This window comes from Pholis gunnellus, assembly GCF_910591455.1.
Source record: "Pholis gunnellus genome assembly, chromosome: 15".
NCBI lineage: Eukaryota > Metazoa > Chordata > Actinopteri > Perciformes > Pholidae > Pholis > Pholis gunnellus.
In genome coordinates, this window is record NC_136542.1 from 17,787,477 (window position 1) to 17,801,872 (window position 14,396).

A 14,396-nucleotide genomic window follows, 5' to 3' on the forward strand; every position below is an offset into this window, starting at 1 on the left:
GCATCTTTAGAAAACAAACTAATGCTATTTTCCCACCACGAGCGACAAAAAGCAACATAACAGTCGAGCTTGGCCAGCTTCCTTGTTCCTGAATCACTCAAGCGCTGGTCGACGAAGTAATGCCGTTAAATGGCACTAAATACTGGCTACTGGCATTTTCTTTAAGATGGTACGCAGCAGGGTGAAACAAAAACCATGTGATCGGTTGACGCCTCACCGCCTCATTGGAGAGCTGAAAGGCCGCACGTAAGGACGGTGTTATCAGCTGTAACCGTTTAAAAGAAATGGAAAGTGGCGGCCAATTAAGTAGCCATTGGGGCACGCTCACATGCACTAAAAAGCACACGTGTAAACATGCAACACAGTAAGAGGGAGAGCGACCTCTGTGTAGTACTCCACTATATCTTTACAAAGCAAATAGTTTCATATTATATGAAAGCTCTGAATATGATTTAAAAAAGCACCTTTTAAAGCACACAAATTACTGCCGTGATCTTAAATTCTACAAACATCAAAGGCTTCATGTCACAATTCGAGGTTGTTAAAAGGTGTTGTGAGAGGCTCTCCTGCTTTGAGAACTCCTTTAATCCAAGTAGTATTCAGCAAATTTAAAGAAATACCTGGTCAACTCTTAGGTTGAGCAACAAAAAAAAAAAAATATATATATATATATATATATATATAGAAATACTGACCCGTATTCGCTGCACCTCCAAGAAGACAGCTCTTTGGAAGGACTTCTCCCAGATAGCCAGGTCCGTAGCCAGCTCTACCCTGAAGGTGTGGCTCTGGCCGTGGCCGACCAGAATACTGAAGCAGAGGGACTCGTTGTCCTGTTGCTCAGGCGAATGCTCCAGCCCCAAGTAGAGCCTCGCCTGGAGCCAGCAATCCTCTGCCATCCACAGCTGTAACACAAAATATTAATTGTTACATGCTGGGGAAAATGATTTCGCTGTCCACTTTCAATTAAATTCAGTGGGTGGAATGAAGGGTAGATTCCTGAATTCACAGGTTAAACAAAGAACGTTCACAGTGTAGATTTCCTGGTTGGCCGATCACAAATATCACCTCAGGTCAAGAGAGCCCTGTTTAGTAGGCTCCCTGAAACACTATTCCATCTGATAAAAAGAGAAAAGGCAGCCATCTATACTGAAGGTGAAAGCTGCAGTGATCACATTTGGAACAGCCCTGATGCACATCACAGCACCCTGCTCTTAACTTACCTTGTGGACCTTGAAAAGAACCTCATAGAGGTTATATGTTGTTACAGCTTCTCCCCAGTCAGCGGCACTGATCTAAGAAATAAAACAAAGGACCGCGACATAAGGAGGCAGCATATCAACACAAGTTGGGTTTTTTTGGCACTTGATCGCAGATACTTATCCAAATACTTAATGCAAATGAAATGAGTGAGAAAGAGTGAGAGAGTTTCTGACTGATATACATCATCTTATTTGTAAATAATTGAATCATTACATTTTGATACCATAGCATGGTTGCTATATGATTTCATTTTTATAATTCTATAAAATTCAAATTGTATTTTATTTGATAATTTGTATAATTCCTTGCTTTTACAAACAACTAAGATCACTGTGTGATGGAGGAGCTAAATACACAACCACCCAGAGAATGGTGGAATGGGCAGAAGTAGAAGCGATACAACAACGGGTCCCGACGCTGGTTGAACGCGCATCGCCCGGTCCACGTTCCATTCATCTGGTGTATTAAATGGTATTTCCTCACTGCGCTGCATCTTTTTTATAAACTATGATAATCATGTGACATCTCTCGCCGTTGTTGAGGCGCCGTCTCACTCCCTCTTCGTGAAGTTCCTCTACTCATAGAACTGAAGCTACATCCAGTAACTAGTTTTCTTTTTGCAATTTGTTTGGTTTTGCTGTCTTGTGGAGAACATTAACAGCGTTTTCTGCAACTTCATTGTAGACGATGTTCAGATAATTAGAACGAGTGAGATATTGACGTTTCACAGTGGGAAAAGCACATAAGTGTAGATAATAAAATCGATGGCTGAATTCCATTTAGCTGCTCCAGTTTCAGCCTCCTGGTATTGTGCATACTGGTTCACTGTCACACCGGCTGTACTTTACTGAGACACTTGAACAGAACGATGATATTGTTGATGTTCCAGTATTCGTAACACCTTTGCTTCCCCTGCTACGACAAGTCAAAATATCTATGAGCTATGAGGCAAGTCCATGTCCAAGTTGAGTGTCTGCAGCCAGTGCTGACATGGCTGTAACACCAGCAGGACAAGAGGGACTGAATTCCTTTTAGACAGCAGAGATAACAGATAAAACCTTGGAAAAATGACCATAGAAGATATCATGATGTCATGGATATCATGACATCATGGATAACCAAGTTACAAAGATGGAATTATGTGTGCTGACTTGTAGTTATTTGAATGCTCTAACTACAATATTACATCATAATTACTGTACATTAACTTCTACTCCTAATCAAGTGCTGTAGTATAGATACTCATATTGTAGAGCGTCCTGAAAATACAGCTAATTGTGTAGAATCACGGTACCCTTCAAAAACTCAGTTATTGAGCAGGGTCACAGACTTGGATGAGATACTCATCCCGTTATCGTGTGAAGGAGTAATTTGAGTGGTGCTTGAAATATATCTAGGCTGAAATGAATGACTATGCTGAAAGTTTGCAGCGTGCTGCACTGAGCACATTATATTTTGACATAGCACGCACACCAACTGCGACCGGCAGGAGGCTTCTGATTTTCCAGGGCGTGTTTCATTAAAGTGCATGCACTAATGCTAGCCTGCTGCATATTCAGGTCCTCTCTACCTCAGGGATACTGGCTGCTGCCACATTTACACAAAAGCCGGCGGTCAGGTGCTGCAATTCACAACCCACCAGCTGCATAATGCTTTCAGTTCACAGAACCATGATTTCGGCGACTGTACAATACGCCCACTATGTTTAGGCCTAATGCAATCTGTTTGAATTATGTCTGATGACTTCTCTCACCAACAGCTCGTCAACATGATTGCCTGGTCCCGTTTGATTGTTCTGTGTCGAGTAAAACGACGCTCGGCATTCGGACGGACTTTACTGCTGTGCTCACCTGCTCCCATCGGGCTTTAGTTGGTTATAACACGAAACACGAAAAGACTTCACCAACTTAAAATGACTGCATCTTATTTAGCCTGTGGCGGGTTCAGCTTGAAGGAGAAATCAGAGACTTTTCCTGCTGCATTAAGACAACTAGTGTACCATATATGGTCCACTAATGTCACGAATTCCCCTTCATATTAGTTTGTTTTCATCCTGTCTGCTTGTTTTATTAACTCTCCTGTCATTTCAGATCTTACCATTCACCTCTGATTCCCCTCACCTGGTCCTCCACACCCATCTCACCTGCAGCCCATTCCCTCATTAGCCCTCTCTATTTAGGTCCCCTCACTTGCACTTGTTCCCTGCCAGATTGTCTTGTGTGTTAGTGCCAAGTTCTCCAGCGTATCTTTATATTGTTCTTGATCTGCCTGTTCCGACCCTGTCTGCCTGTTTTCGACCTTGGATTTCTGCCTGCCCCTTATTGGATTAGTTTGCCTGTTGGACTGACCTCCTGGTTTTGACCCTGCCTGAACTTGTATTTTTTGTCTCCGAGTTGTGCTTTTGGGTTCAAGTATCTGTAATCCTTACAACTAAGGCTTTTCCTTTATGTTAAGTGTCTTTGCAGAGATGGTTTAATTAAACTAGCAATATTTATTTATTAAAGCCGAACACTCACAACCAAGTAGTCACAGAACATTGATAACCGAAGTCTCGAGAGTGAGGCATCACTCGCAGTGCTGTAAAAATCTGTAATATTGATGGTTTTCCCTTTGCTGTGGCGATGCCCCTAGCAGAACGAAAGACAGTCTGCCTCCACACAGGCCTGTTTGATGGTATCAACAAGCTCAGTTTGAGTGTCTGTGCTTGAACGAGGCCAGACTCTCGTCCCTGCCTTGGAAACAAACCGCTGGAGTTTACCTCTCTTATCTTACACGCAGCAAGAAATATAGAGAGGGAATTGACAATATGTGCCGAACAGACAGCCGTCTTATTCTACACAGTTGCTCTGTGAACCAGTGTTGGAGGCTTGGGCAGACCGGAGAATACAGAACTCCAGATTGCAACGCGTTGCTCCACAGCGGGCACATAATCCATGTTCACCGATTCGTTACTCATGGATGTGAGAGTTGCGTCAAACACCCGCGTTGTCCTGGCGAGGTGAGGCCGGTGTCAGCGGCAGGTCAAGGTGTAGTGGTGGCAGAATTCTCCAGCAGAGCAGCTGCCCGACCGTCTTAGCGCCGTGTCACAGAACTCTGCTTTCTCGCTGAGAGTGAAACAAGATCAACACTACTCGGATGTTTGAACGGTAAATATGAAGCCACAGTCAGCAGCCGTTTAGCTTAGCTTAGCTTAGCATGAAGATTATGTGCCGGACATTTCTTGATCAGACACTGGAGCTTCTTCGCCCTGTTGCCACCATGAGATTGTCGGGCAACCGCCGCAGACTGAAGTTACTTTGCCCAGTTTTGCTGAGCAAAGTTATTCATGTGCAAGCGGTCGCTTCATGTTAACAGTACAAGTACTAGAGTGGTATTGGTTCCGTTATCTAACCTTCAGCAAGAAAGCACGTAACAATATTTTACTAAATGTCTTATTATCCCCTTAAAAAAGACGTAACCTATTCAGATAACCTCTATCTCATGTAGCCTTTGGATATCCGGATAACTGGGCCAAGACTTCCTCTTCTGTGAGCCGGTCATTGTTAAAAGTCTGTTTAGCAACAAGCAAGAATGAAGTTGGAGCTAAGAGACGACGTCTACGACAGGATTGTTTCACAAGCAGCCAGTTTATACTCTGTTAACAGTTTATTTTAGCTAGTAAAAAGATAAATTGTTATCAGACGATAGCCAATGTGTTCCGAGATTGCATATCAGCTAATGACTTCTGCCACTTTTGCCCTCCAGACGGACTGTTCACCTGCATGCATCTAAAGCTATTGGTGATAAGTGATTGGTCAATACTACTTGGACTACAAAGCGAAACCAGAACGCTTCTGATGCCAAAATCTCTTTGCTGCAGATTCTGCATTCATATGCACATATCTGTTTTACAGAGATTACACTGGAAGCAGCATCATATCCTGTCCATCATATATATTGTCACTGTCCTGCTGCCACTGACACCACACGGTGAAAGACAAGCTCCTCAAAATATCGCACTTTTTAGAACCTCACAAAGAGTAAATTGGGAACCTTTAAAACGGAGAAGGTGAGCCACAACAGCTTGTCAAACTGAGTTAAAGTATGATGAAAGCTCTCCCACAGGAAGGCCAGACCAACACAGACTGAACAAATCATAATGTGCACACCCTACCATGGCACAACGCATCACAGCGTCCAGAGAGTAAACATGATTAACCTGCGGACACACTTGCCAAATGAAGTGAGAAGATGAAAGAAGCACATTCTGGACTACAATGGTTTTTATACTAATGGGGGAACAGGGCTTATGTCATATCACAGAGACAACACAGAACAAAAGGCCACCTTCCTATTGTTCACCAGCCCTGGCAGTCAGGTGGAAACATTTTAAAGTGATACTGGACCTGCATTAAACTGTGGGCCAGCGGCCCCTTTGGATTTCTCTCAGACCACTTGTGGATGGGATACACTTTCTAAATTATACAGGGAAGTTTTGGTTTCATTGCACATTCGATCTGCTCATTCCATTTTCACAATGCAGAGGATATTTAATTTAGGTAACATACTGTGTCTCAGGGGTTTGATGACAAGCTAACCCTAGAAAGATTTAATTAAAGTTGGCATCTGTGGAGAATATTAAGTATCTCATTGTGCAAAACCTGCAGCCTTAGAGGCTTTTCCATCCCTGGCAAGAGTACACATATGAGGTCCAAACTATGAATATTTTTTTGAAAAGTAGTCAAACGTTAAGACAATGAATATTGGATGTACTGTACAATATTGCCCATCATAGGCAGTAGTAAAATATACATACTGGCAATAGCATGCAAAGACTCATTACAAAAACATTACGTGGATTATACATGTGATGTAATCACATTTCATTATTAAGGCTATAAAGCCTTGAGGGCACTAATTACCGTGATTGTGTTAGTACTTTGATGATGCGCTGCATCTTGCACCAGTGGGGAACATCGTTCTGAATTTCAGCAAGGACAGAATGCATAATGCGACCAAAAAGAGTGATCGGCTGCAACTATCGGTGCGATGTTACATTAAAAAAATAGACCCAAGCAGGTTTTAGCAATATTATCTACAGCTGTATGTTGTGTATGGGTGACACTGCTACACTAATGAACACCGGATCAGCTAATATTACGGATTAATACACCTTAGACCAGATTGGAATGAAGTCAGTCAGTAGAGATTATAGCTGGAATAGAAACCTGCAATTTACTAGAGCGGTTTAATACTTCAGATGCGGCAAAAATCAAATCTTGCTTAAAAGGTGCATGTGAAACATATGGCCAGAGTTTTAGTTTAAAACATTCATAAATCATTCATGTCTGTTTTTTTGTTTTTTACTAATTCAGTGTATCAAATGTGATACGTGTTGACAGCTCTCCTTAACATCACGTTGTAAAAATGAAAACAATAGTGCATAATCATGTATAAGCCCTGTTCCACTGACACAACAGTCAGCCATGATCACAACAAATATAAATTCAGCACCAATTACTGCTTGCCTGTCTTCTCTTATTCAATTATAACTGAAGCATACAGTATTTTACAGATGCTGCCAACTTGTTTCAAAAACAAGCAGCACGCAGCACGCTAGGGGACGATAACAGATCAGTGAGCAGCAGCATGAAATGTGACAAAAAGGCCCGGAACACGTTCTTATGCTGAGCTGAATCCACAGTATTCATCATTTGCACATGAAGTTCTGTGATAACCGGCAGATATTTCGGACAAAACCCATTTTGAAATTAGCTTTAAATCAGATCTGAATGAATATAGTAAAGTTTTTCCAAAATCGGAATATGATGAAAGTCTAGTTACCGGGGGGCTTCTGAAGATATAAAAATATGGTCCTCTCAGTGCCAGGAACTTGGATGCTGAAGCTCTACCGGCGGCGCTGCCCTCGGGGCTTTCACATGCCCAGCCTATGTGAACAATCTGTAGAGATACGGAGGATGACAGTTACACAAGTTTACCATTTAATTATTATTTTTTTTTAAAGGAGAAGAAATATGCACAATAGAAATCTATGCTTGCTTAATAAACAGACCAGAGAAGCTAAATGTGCTGAGTTAAAGAACAATGATTCATCTTTGACAGGATACATTTGAAAGTCACGGTGCTGCAGTCTCATGTACCTTTTATCTACCTCAGATTGACTTGGGATGTTCCTCTGCTTTCCTCTAAGCAGCATATCTGTACTGTATCTACTGTGGTGCTTCACCGGCTACACTCCATCTACACTGGATCTTGTGATGAATAATGCACATCACTTTTTACATGCTGGTCTCGACTCCTTCCAGACCATCTGCTGACTGAAGTGTTCCAAAATGTTTCCAAACTCTGTATTGGCCTCTGGATAAATCCAGAGCTGCCAGGAGGACAGCTGTGGGCGTATGCAGATGACACGATTCCGTACACCTGTACTGTGTAACATTTTCCTGCAAAGAACGCTGCGAGTGAACAGCAGGGGGTTTGTATTGGGTTTCAAGAAGATCAGTTTGGCCGCTGTCGGCTTACCTGATCATCTGAAGAGCAGTATTTGTTGACGATCTTTATCTGTGAGAGAAATGAAAACGACAGTGATTACAAAAATCCATTTTATATAATATGATATAAAGGGATCCTGACCACCTAAAACACATGGGAATGGAACTGTTGAGATAACACACTTCATCACACCCTATTTACACATTTGTGCTACTCTTTGACAACATCTGCAGATCTAAGGTAACATAACAGACACAGATCTAACAATTAGCAACAGTCATACACTCATGTATATTCTATATATGCTCACCATTTGAGGCAACTTGCATCATTTTTTAACGAGAATTATTTCCCTCAGTTTCATTCATGTACTTGAGAGCTCAAGATAATGGCCAATATTAATTCTATAAAATGTTTTAATTCGTTCAATCTCAAGTTGTAACATTTATGTGACCTAGTAACATTTTGAGATTAGTTGCATAGAATTACCTTGTAAAGCATGTTTTGCTAATTCTATTCACACAGTAATAGCTGCGTAGATTTCTCACTAATCATCTCACAATAAGGGGTCAGCACGGGGCTAAACACAGACGGTGCATAAATAGTATGCATAAAGGTTCATGAATAGAAGCTTTTTTCTTCATTTGAAGGTTCACAGTCAACAGAAAGAGGATGCTACGTTTAAAAAATGTAATATGAAAACCACCGTGACGCTCCAAGCAAGTATAAAGTTAGAAAGATTGTTTACCGCTTCCAAAGTCTATCTTGGAGGTGATGATGATAAAAAAAAATGTTGCAAACTACTGCAAAACATTTCCAGATTGAAAGGACCCCTGCTGTGTCAGCATATCGCACTCAGCATGGGCACTGCTCCTGTCTAGCCTCACCTCTGTTGCAAAGTGAAGGTAAATTGTCACTTGGAAGTCCTAATATAATTAGGCACCAACAAGCTCCCCGATACTTTCTGCTTTCGTCTCTCTGAAAGAACATCAAACAGCATCGGTTGTCCTCCACCCTGCCAGATGACAGTCATGCTCAAACACACGAGGGACCCCGCGGGTGCCTCAGAGTCTATTTAAAGGTTGTAGGTCATTAAAACAAAAGTTCCGCTCTCTCCCAAAGCGGGCACACAATTACATCCTGATTGGCCATTTAGCAATCACACTCCACGTCCGCAATTAGGTGATGCAGGCATGAATTAATCAAACTTTTTTTTTTTTTTTTTTTAAAGGCAGCTGTGCGATCGACGGCATACAGTACGTCTGCATCCTCAACAAAAATGCGTCACATCATCAGTGTGATAATCAAAGTGAAATAGGAGGAAATGAGAGAGAGAGAGAGAGAGAGAGAGAGAGAGCGAGAGAGAGAGCAGCGCACGTGCCCAATGACTACTTTGCAGTCATTAATTAGGTATGAGAGAAGCTCTTTTTGTGTCAGCAGGGTTAGGTGCCACTGTGACTCAATGAGTGCTTGTCAGGAAGGGTCTATCAAAACCATGCTAGTGTTGCTGTCGTTTATGTGGCTGTGAGAAATCAAAAGGGGTAAATACATGTGGCAACTGTGGGCAAAACATATCTATTACATGTTTCTACGTTTGCTTTATTAAGATGGTGGTACGGTGGATAATAGACAAAAACTCACAATCTGAATATTTCTTTAGTTACATAAACTAATAATTTGGCCATTGTGATTACTTAAAACAACCACACAAATTCAATCAAATGATATATTATATCAGCTTCTTTAAGAACGCATAAAAAAATACATTACACAATGTCATAAAGACAGTAATTACACTAGAGTTTAATCAACTTCTCACATCTTTATAATGATTACAGATATGTGAAAATCACAGTATTTCTTTGGTTCTTCCTTTTCACCTTCAATTTCAATAAAGACCTGCGGACTTACGTTCTCCTGTGTCAAGTCATTGATATTTGTAGATATTGCTTGGAGCCAGTCGGTGCTTTCTGCAGCAGTGCAAAATTGAAGAATATTGGCGCTGGCTCCATCCAAGGTGAAGACTTCAAAACAGTTGGAGCTGGAGGAGAGAAGAGGTCAAGATTACACAGGCGAGGTGAAGATTGAAAGACACATTGCGCTAAGTGAGGCTTGAGCTGCTCGTTACTTCTGTCGTTACTTTAGGCGTGTAAGACTTGGGCTGCATTACACGCAGTGAAACTTCTTACATGAGCTTGATGGGCTTTTGACAACTAGTTATAAAAATGTCTTCACAACCGATCCTCTGGAGAGGCACTTGAGTCCTTAAAATCCTGAGAATGATCTGATCACAACCTTTCTGTGATAAGGTTACAACTGTTTTTTAAGATGTAATGTCCCTACAAGAATAAAGTATGACTCAGCTACTTGCTCCAATTAAAAGGAAAAATAAGTTATCTGCGTCTCACAGTGCCCTTGAATATAATGTAAAGTTGTAGATTAAGTCAAAAGCTTAAAGAAATAGTTCCGCATTTCAGGAAAATATGAGGATTATATTATTTTACTGTGCATGTTATTTTGTATTTGGTATCGTTGGAGGACGTTTTGGGGGGATTCTGTCATCTCTGTGATGCGCCTCCGACACACAATTGGATTCCTCAGTAGATGGGGTGTTGATGAGGACGTCTAAAGAGAGAAATCGCACTCATCAGCTGTTTTTTTGACATTTCATTTCCGTGCATTTCTACGCCGCTGATACATTTGGCCTCAGAGATAGTCGTTGCGTAACACGGTAGCACTTTTTATGTGATGGTTAAGCGATCCCATTCGACGGAGTGGAGACTTTGCAACATTAGGGGGAATGAGTAAAGGCTCGAACAAATGTTGAACATAGGGTAGTGCACATGAGAAGCGGGGAGATGTTGTGGAGGTACGTGAGGTGAAGGCTGATAAACGTAAACAATAGAAGGAACCGAAAGCAGTGTGAGGGCGGAAATTGTCTAAAAAATTGTTCTCCTTTCAAAACACACAGACACACACACACACACACACACACACTCAGCAGCTCCTCAAGGTTGGACGTTACAAAGTCAGCATTCCTAACAAATCCTCTGGTGAGCATGACTTTCACACTGTATCTACAATCGGCTTGTTAAAATCGTATGTTCCGCTGGCTGTGTACTGACCCAGCGGCTCTCCAGGGGTGATTTTCACTGGACTTAAATTATTATTTTATTAAATAATGGGGCAAATTCTTTCCGTGTCAGTTGTGCCTGACCCAAATTAGCTTTATGCTGCAATTTGCACAGCTGTAAACCATCACTAATAGATGTTCGGAATTCTTTTTTTCGATGATTTGTCTTGCAAGGCATCTCTCTTCTTCTCTTTTATTGAGAACTGCAGAGATAAAGTGAGCAACTGATGAAATTACATTAGACAGTATCTACAGTATATCGGTTAGATCCCTTTGAATTAATGCAAACCCTTTGAGGGCATGCAGTAATGGGGATGAGGGTGGAATGAGAAGAAGGGATGAGAGTGCAGTGAATGAAGAGCTCCAAAGGCAGAGATTAATCAAAGTGACAGACAGCTGGCGGATCAATGTCATGAGAACACAACCCTGTCACCTTCAGTGAGCAGAACTGAAATCCTCACTGAGAGATTTGATCTAGGGGGAGGGAGATTCTTTCTCACATTTGCACCGCTCCCAACGGCACAAACTACTGCTGACTAGGCAGTAATAAACCCATTGAGATGGACCAGCGTCTTATCACCTGGACAACATGCATGAAAAATATTGGGGGGGAATCCAGCTGTATAGTTATAACGGCAATGAGAGGGAAAATGTGCCATGTTTACTGATTAGTGACGCAGGGAAATGGAAAAGCTTTGGGGAAATTTGTTTTTACCATAATTAATGACAGAGACAGGTTTGCTTTTGAATCAATGACACTGATCAAACTAGTAACACACAGCTGAAATAAAGACAGGACTGGATCATAAAAGTCTTCCATCATATTCTTGTCATTAATTCCAATATAACTGATGGCTAATATATGCAAAAGGCTGCATTCATTTGCAAGTTTCTATACCTTTTAACCCTTGTCAGTATGGACAGCTCGAACAAAAAGCCTCACTGTCAGTGCCTGGTCTGACAACGCAGTGTTGCCTGGAGAATCGGTGCAAAGGAAGGAAACAAGGCCTGCTCTCTGCTTTTTCACTGTCAGCTAGTCATGTAGCCTTGTTTACAGACTCCTTTTTTATACATGAACAAAAATCAATTCCCCAGTAAATTGTGTAATTGAGAGAAAAAACATTGAGAAAAACTATTTGTCATCCCACCTGGGACCATATGTACAAGCAAGGATTACTAAAACATTGTATGAGGTTACAGATATTACAACATGGTCTGCAGAGTCCACATCAACATTAGCTGAGTCAACAACACCTAACTGCCGGAGCCGGAGAGCTAACTTGCCTGGTTAGCGTTAGCCTCTCTCTGTTCTGGTGACTCACCCTGATATTTGGTTCAGTAAAAAGTTATTGAGGAGGGAAAACATAGCAAACTTCTTAGCTCAGAAAGCTAACGGACAATTAGCAAACGTGTTGGCTTAGTTTGGTTGCTAACAGGACAAATATACAGTGTATTCAAAAGACACATTTGCACCATTGACTCCTGTCTAATAACTGTCTGCAAACCGATGCTCTGTTGCTTTCTGGTGCACCACAGCTAAAAAGCTACGCTAGCTTCCTGCGTTTTGGACTCTCCGCCTCTACGCCCCATGGATGTATAAAGAGCACTGGATACAGCGTCGGAGGCGAAGCTCCGTTGATTCCTATAAAAGTTAATCTGTGGCGCATGAAGCAAAAAAAAGTTTGAATTCTGAGTGTAGTAATCAGATGAAAATACCCGGATCTTCCGCATTATGGGGCCCATAGCGCACCAGCGTTTCCGTTAACCTCCCAGCCCGAAGCTATTGATGTGTCGAACTTGGAAGTTGAAATTATCTGCTGCGTTACATGCGTAACGTGCCCAATTTAGGACCATGGGAAAAAGTATTTTGAGGATCCATGACATCATATGACGGATCCATAAATGGCAAATCCGCCATTCGGCCACTATGTAAAGTTTGCTCCAAAGTTTGGCGCTCTTACTGGGGGCTTTCTCCTCCCCCTCAAAAGGTCAGCACTGTCAAGACAGCTTGCTATTGGTCAAAGGTGCTAATCTGCTTGAGACCAAAGGTAAACGTGGCGCGTAAGAATCACACAGGTTCATTTTGTCCCTGGGATGAATCGATTTTGCCTCTAAATTCACAATATTACAGTCTGGTGCTAGCAGACCTTTATAGAGAAATAACACATCACAACAAATATGTGTTTCTATGCTTCTTCCAGAGCTCAAACTGTAACAAAACCACTGACATGAAAAATTAGTAGGCACACATGTCTACTTGAAATTAAGGAGTGGTCAATAGAGAATGTTTATTTTTACTTATTTATAAACCAGTCAGAGGAAAAATTAAATGCAATGGGTCCAATATATAAGATTCTCACCATTAATTTAAAATAAACAAATAAAATAGAAAGTAACTAAGTAAGAAAGAAATAATTGAAGTTCCTTTGCTAGTCTGCTAACCGGGAAAATGTGAAAAGATCCAATGTTTGTACAGCAGAGGTTCTTCATTGCTCGGCTCCCTCTCCCCTAATCTCACAACTGTTATCTCTCGTCGTTCATGTAAGCAAGAGATACAATTCCCTTGTGTTCTGGCAAATGTGAAAGGCAATAGAATTATCAGTGTTGAAGGTATAAAGCCACAGCAACTTTCAGTTGTAGTCTGTAGCTGTGTTCTAATCAAGTTCAAACAGTTTTTTACTACACAATATTTTGTATACGTCACTCATAAAATGACACATTTTAATCGTCGGATCACGACACTATATTAAGAACAGAAATGATAAATGATATAAACAAACAAACAATAGGTCTCACCACGTTCCTCTGAGATCATCTTGTCAAAGATTCTCAGCTGTTGACCCCCGTTAAGATCCACCGTGATCTGATCTGTATTTGTGCATCCTGATATACCCATGTCGGCCATGTTTTGCAGAGCAAACTCTTGATATTGACGTGCTCGCTACCTCCAGGGCTCCTTATTGACTGAACTCCATGCTATTCCAGATTCAGCACTGGGTTGTCAGGGTTTAGTGCGACTAAGCTCCAAATCTCATCAATACACTCCTTCAATATTTCTTACTCTGCGGCAAAGCAGTCATTAAACTGTTGATTGGACTTAACATCTGGCAGAATTAGTATTACAGGATTGTTGCTTTATCCAAATAAAGCCTGGAGGCTGAGGGGAAGTCTGAGGTATGTGAGCAGTCATGTGGGCTGTGCTACAGATGAAAAGCTTCATCCTTACTGACCGCCAGAAGCAGTGCGTTATCACTGTATGTCTTCCGTCCTTCACGGGGTCCTTCCTTTTCCATCTTCTTGCTTATGCAGGTTACCTGCTGTGGTAGAGTCTGTTACTATTGTCACAACCCGGCTCTTAGGCCATGACAAATATGGACAAGACACAGGTGGTGGTGGTAAATTAACGTATTTATTGTTAACAAAATAGAAAGTAATTACCTTTGTGAAGTGTGTCGGTCAGTATATCAGTAGTGTGAGCATGGATGTGTGTGGGATGAAGTGTGGGGTG

General features: G+C 41.5%; 1 protein-coding gene across 1 annotated transcript in view; it reads right to left on the reverse strand.

Moving 5' to 3' along the window:
* The window catches only part of sntg2 (syntrophin, gamma 2), a gene marked incomplete at both ends in the record, with an annotated part of 79,316 nt that overhangs the window by 17,188 nt on the left and 47,732 nt on the right, over positions 1-14,396 (reverse strand). The window contains 5 exons of the mRNA XM_079174726.1: positions 696-905; positions 1,224-1,295; positions 7,087-7,203; positions 7,786-7,824; positions 9,667-9,796. Of these exons, the coding sequence (XP_079030852.1) occupies positions 696-905; positions 1,224-1,295; positions 7,087-7,203; positions 7,786-7,824; positions 9,667-9,796 (568 nt within the window). The remainder of the gene's footprint in view (positions 1-695; positions 906-1,223; positions 1,296-7,086; positions 7,204-7,785; positions 7,825-9,666; positions 9,797-14,396) is intronic.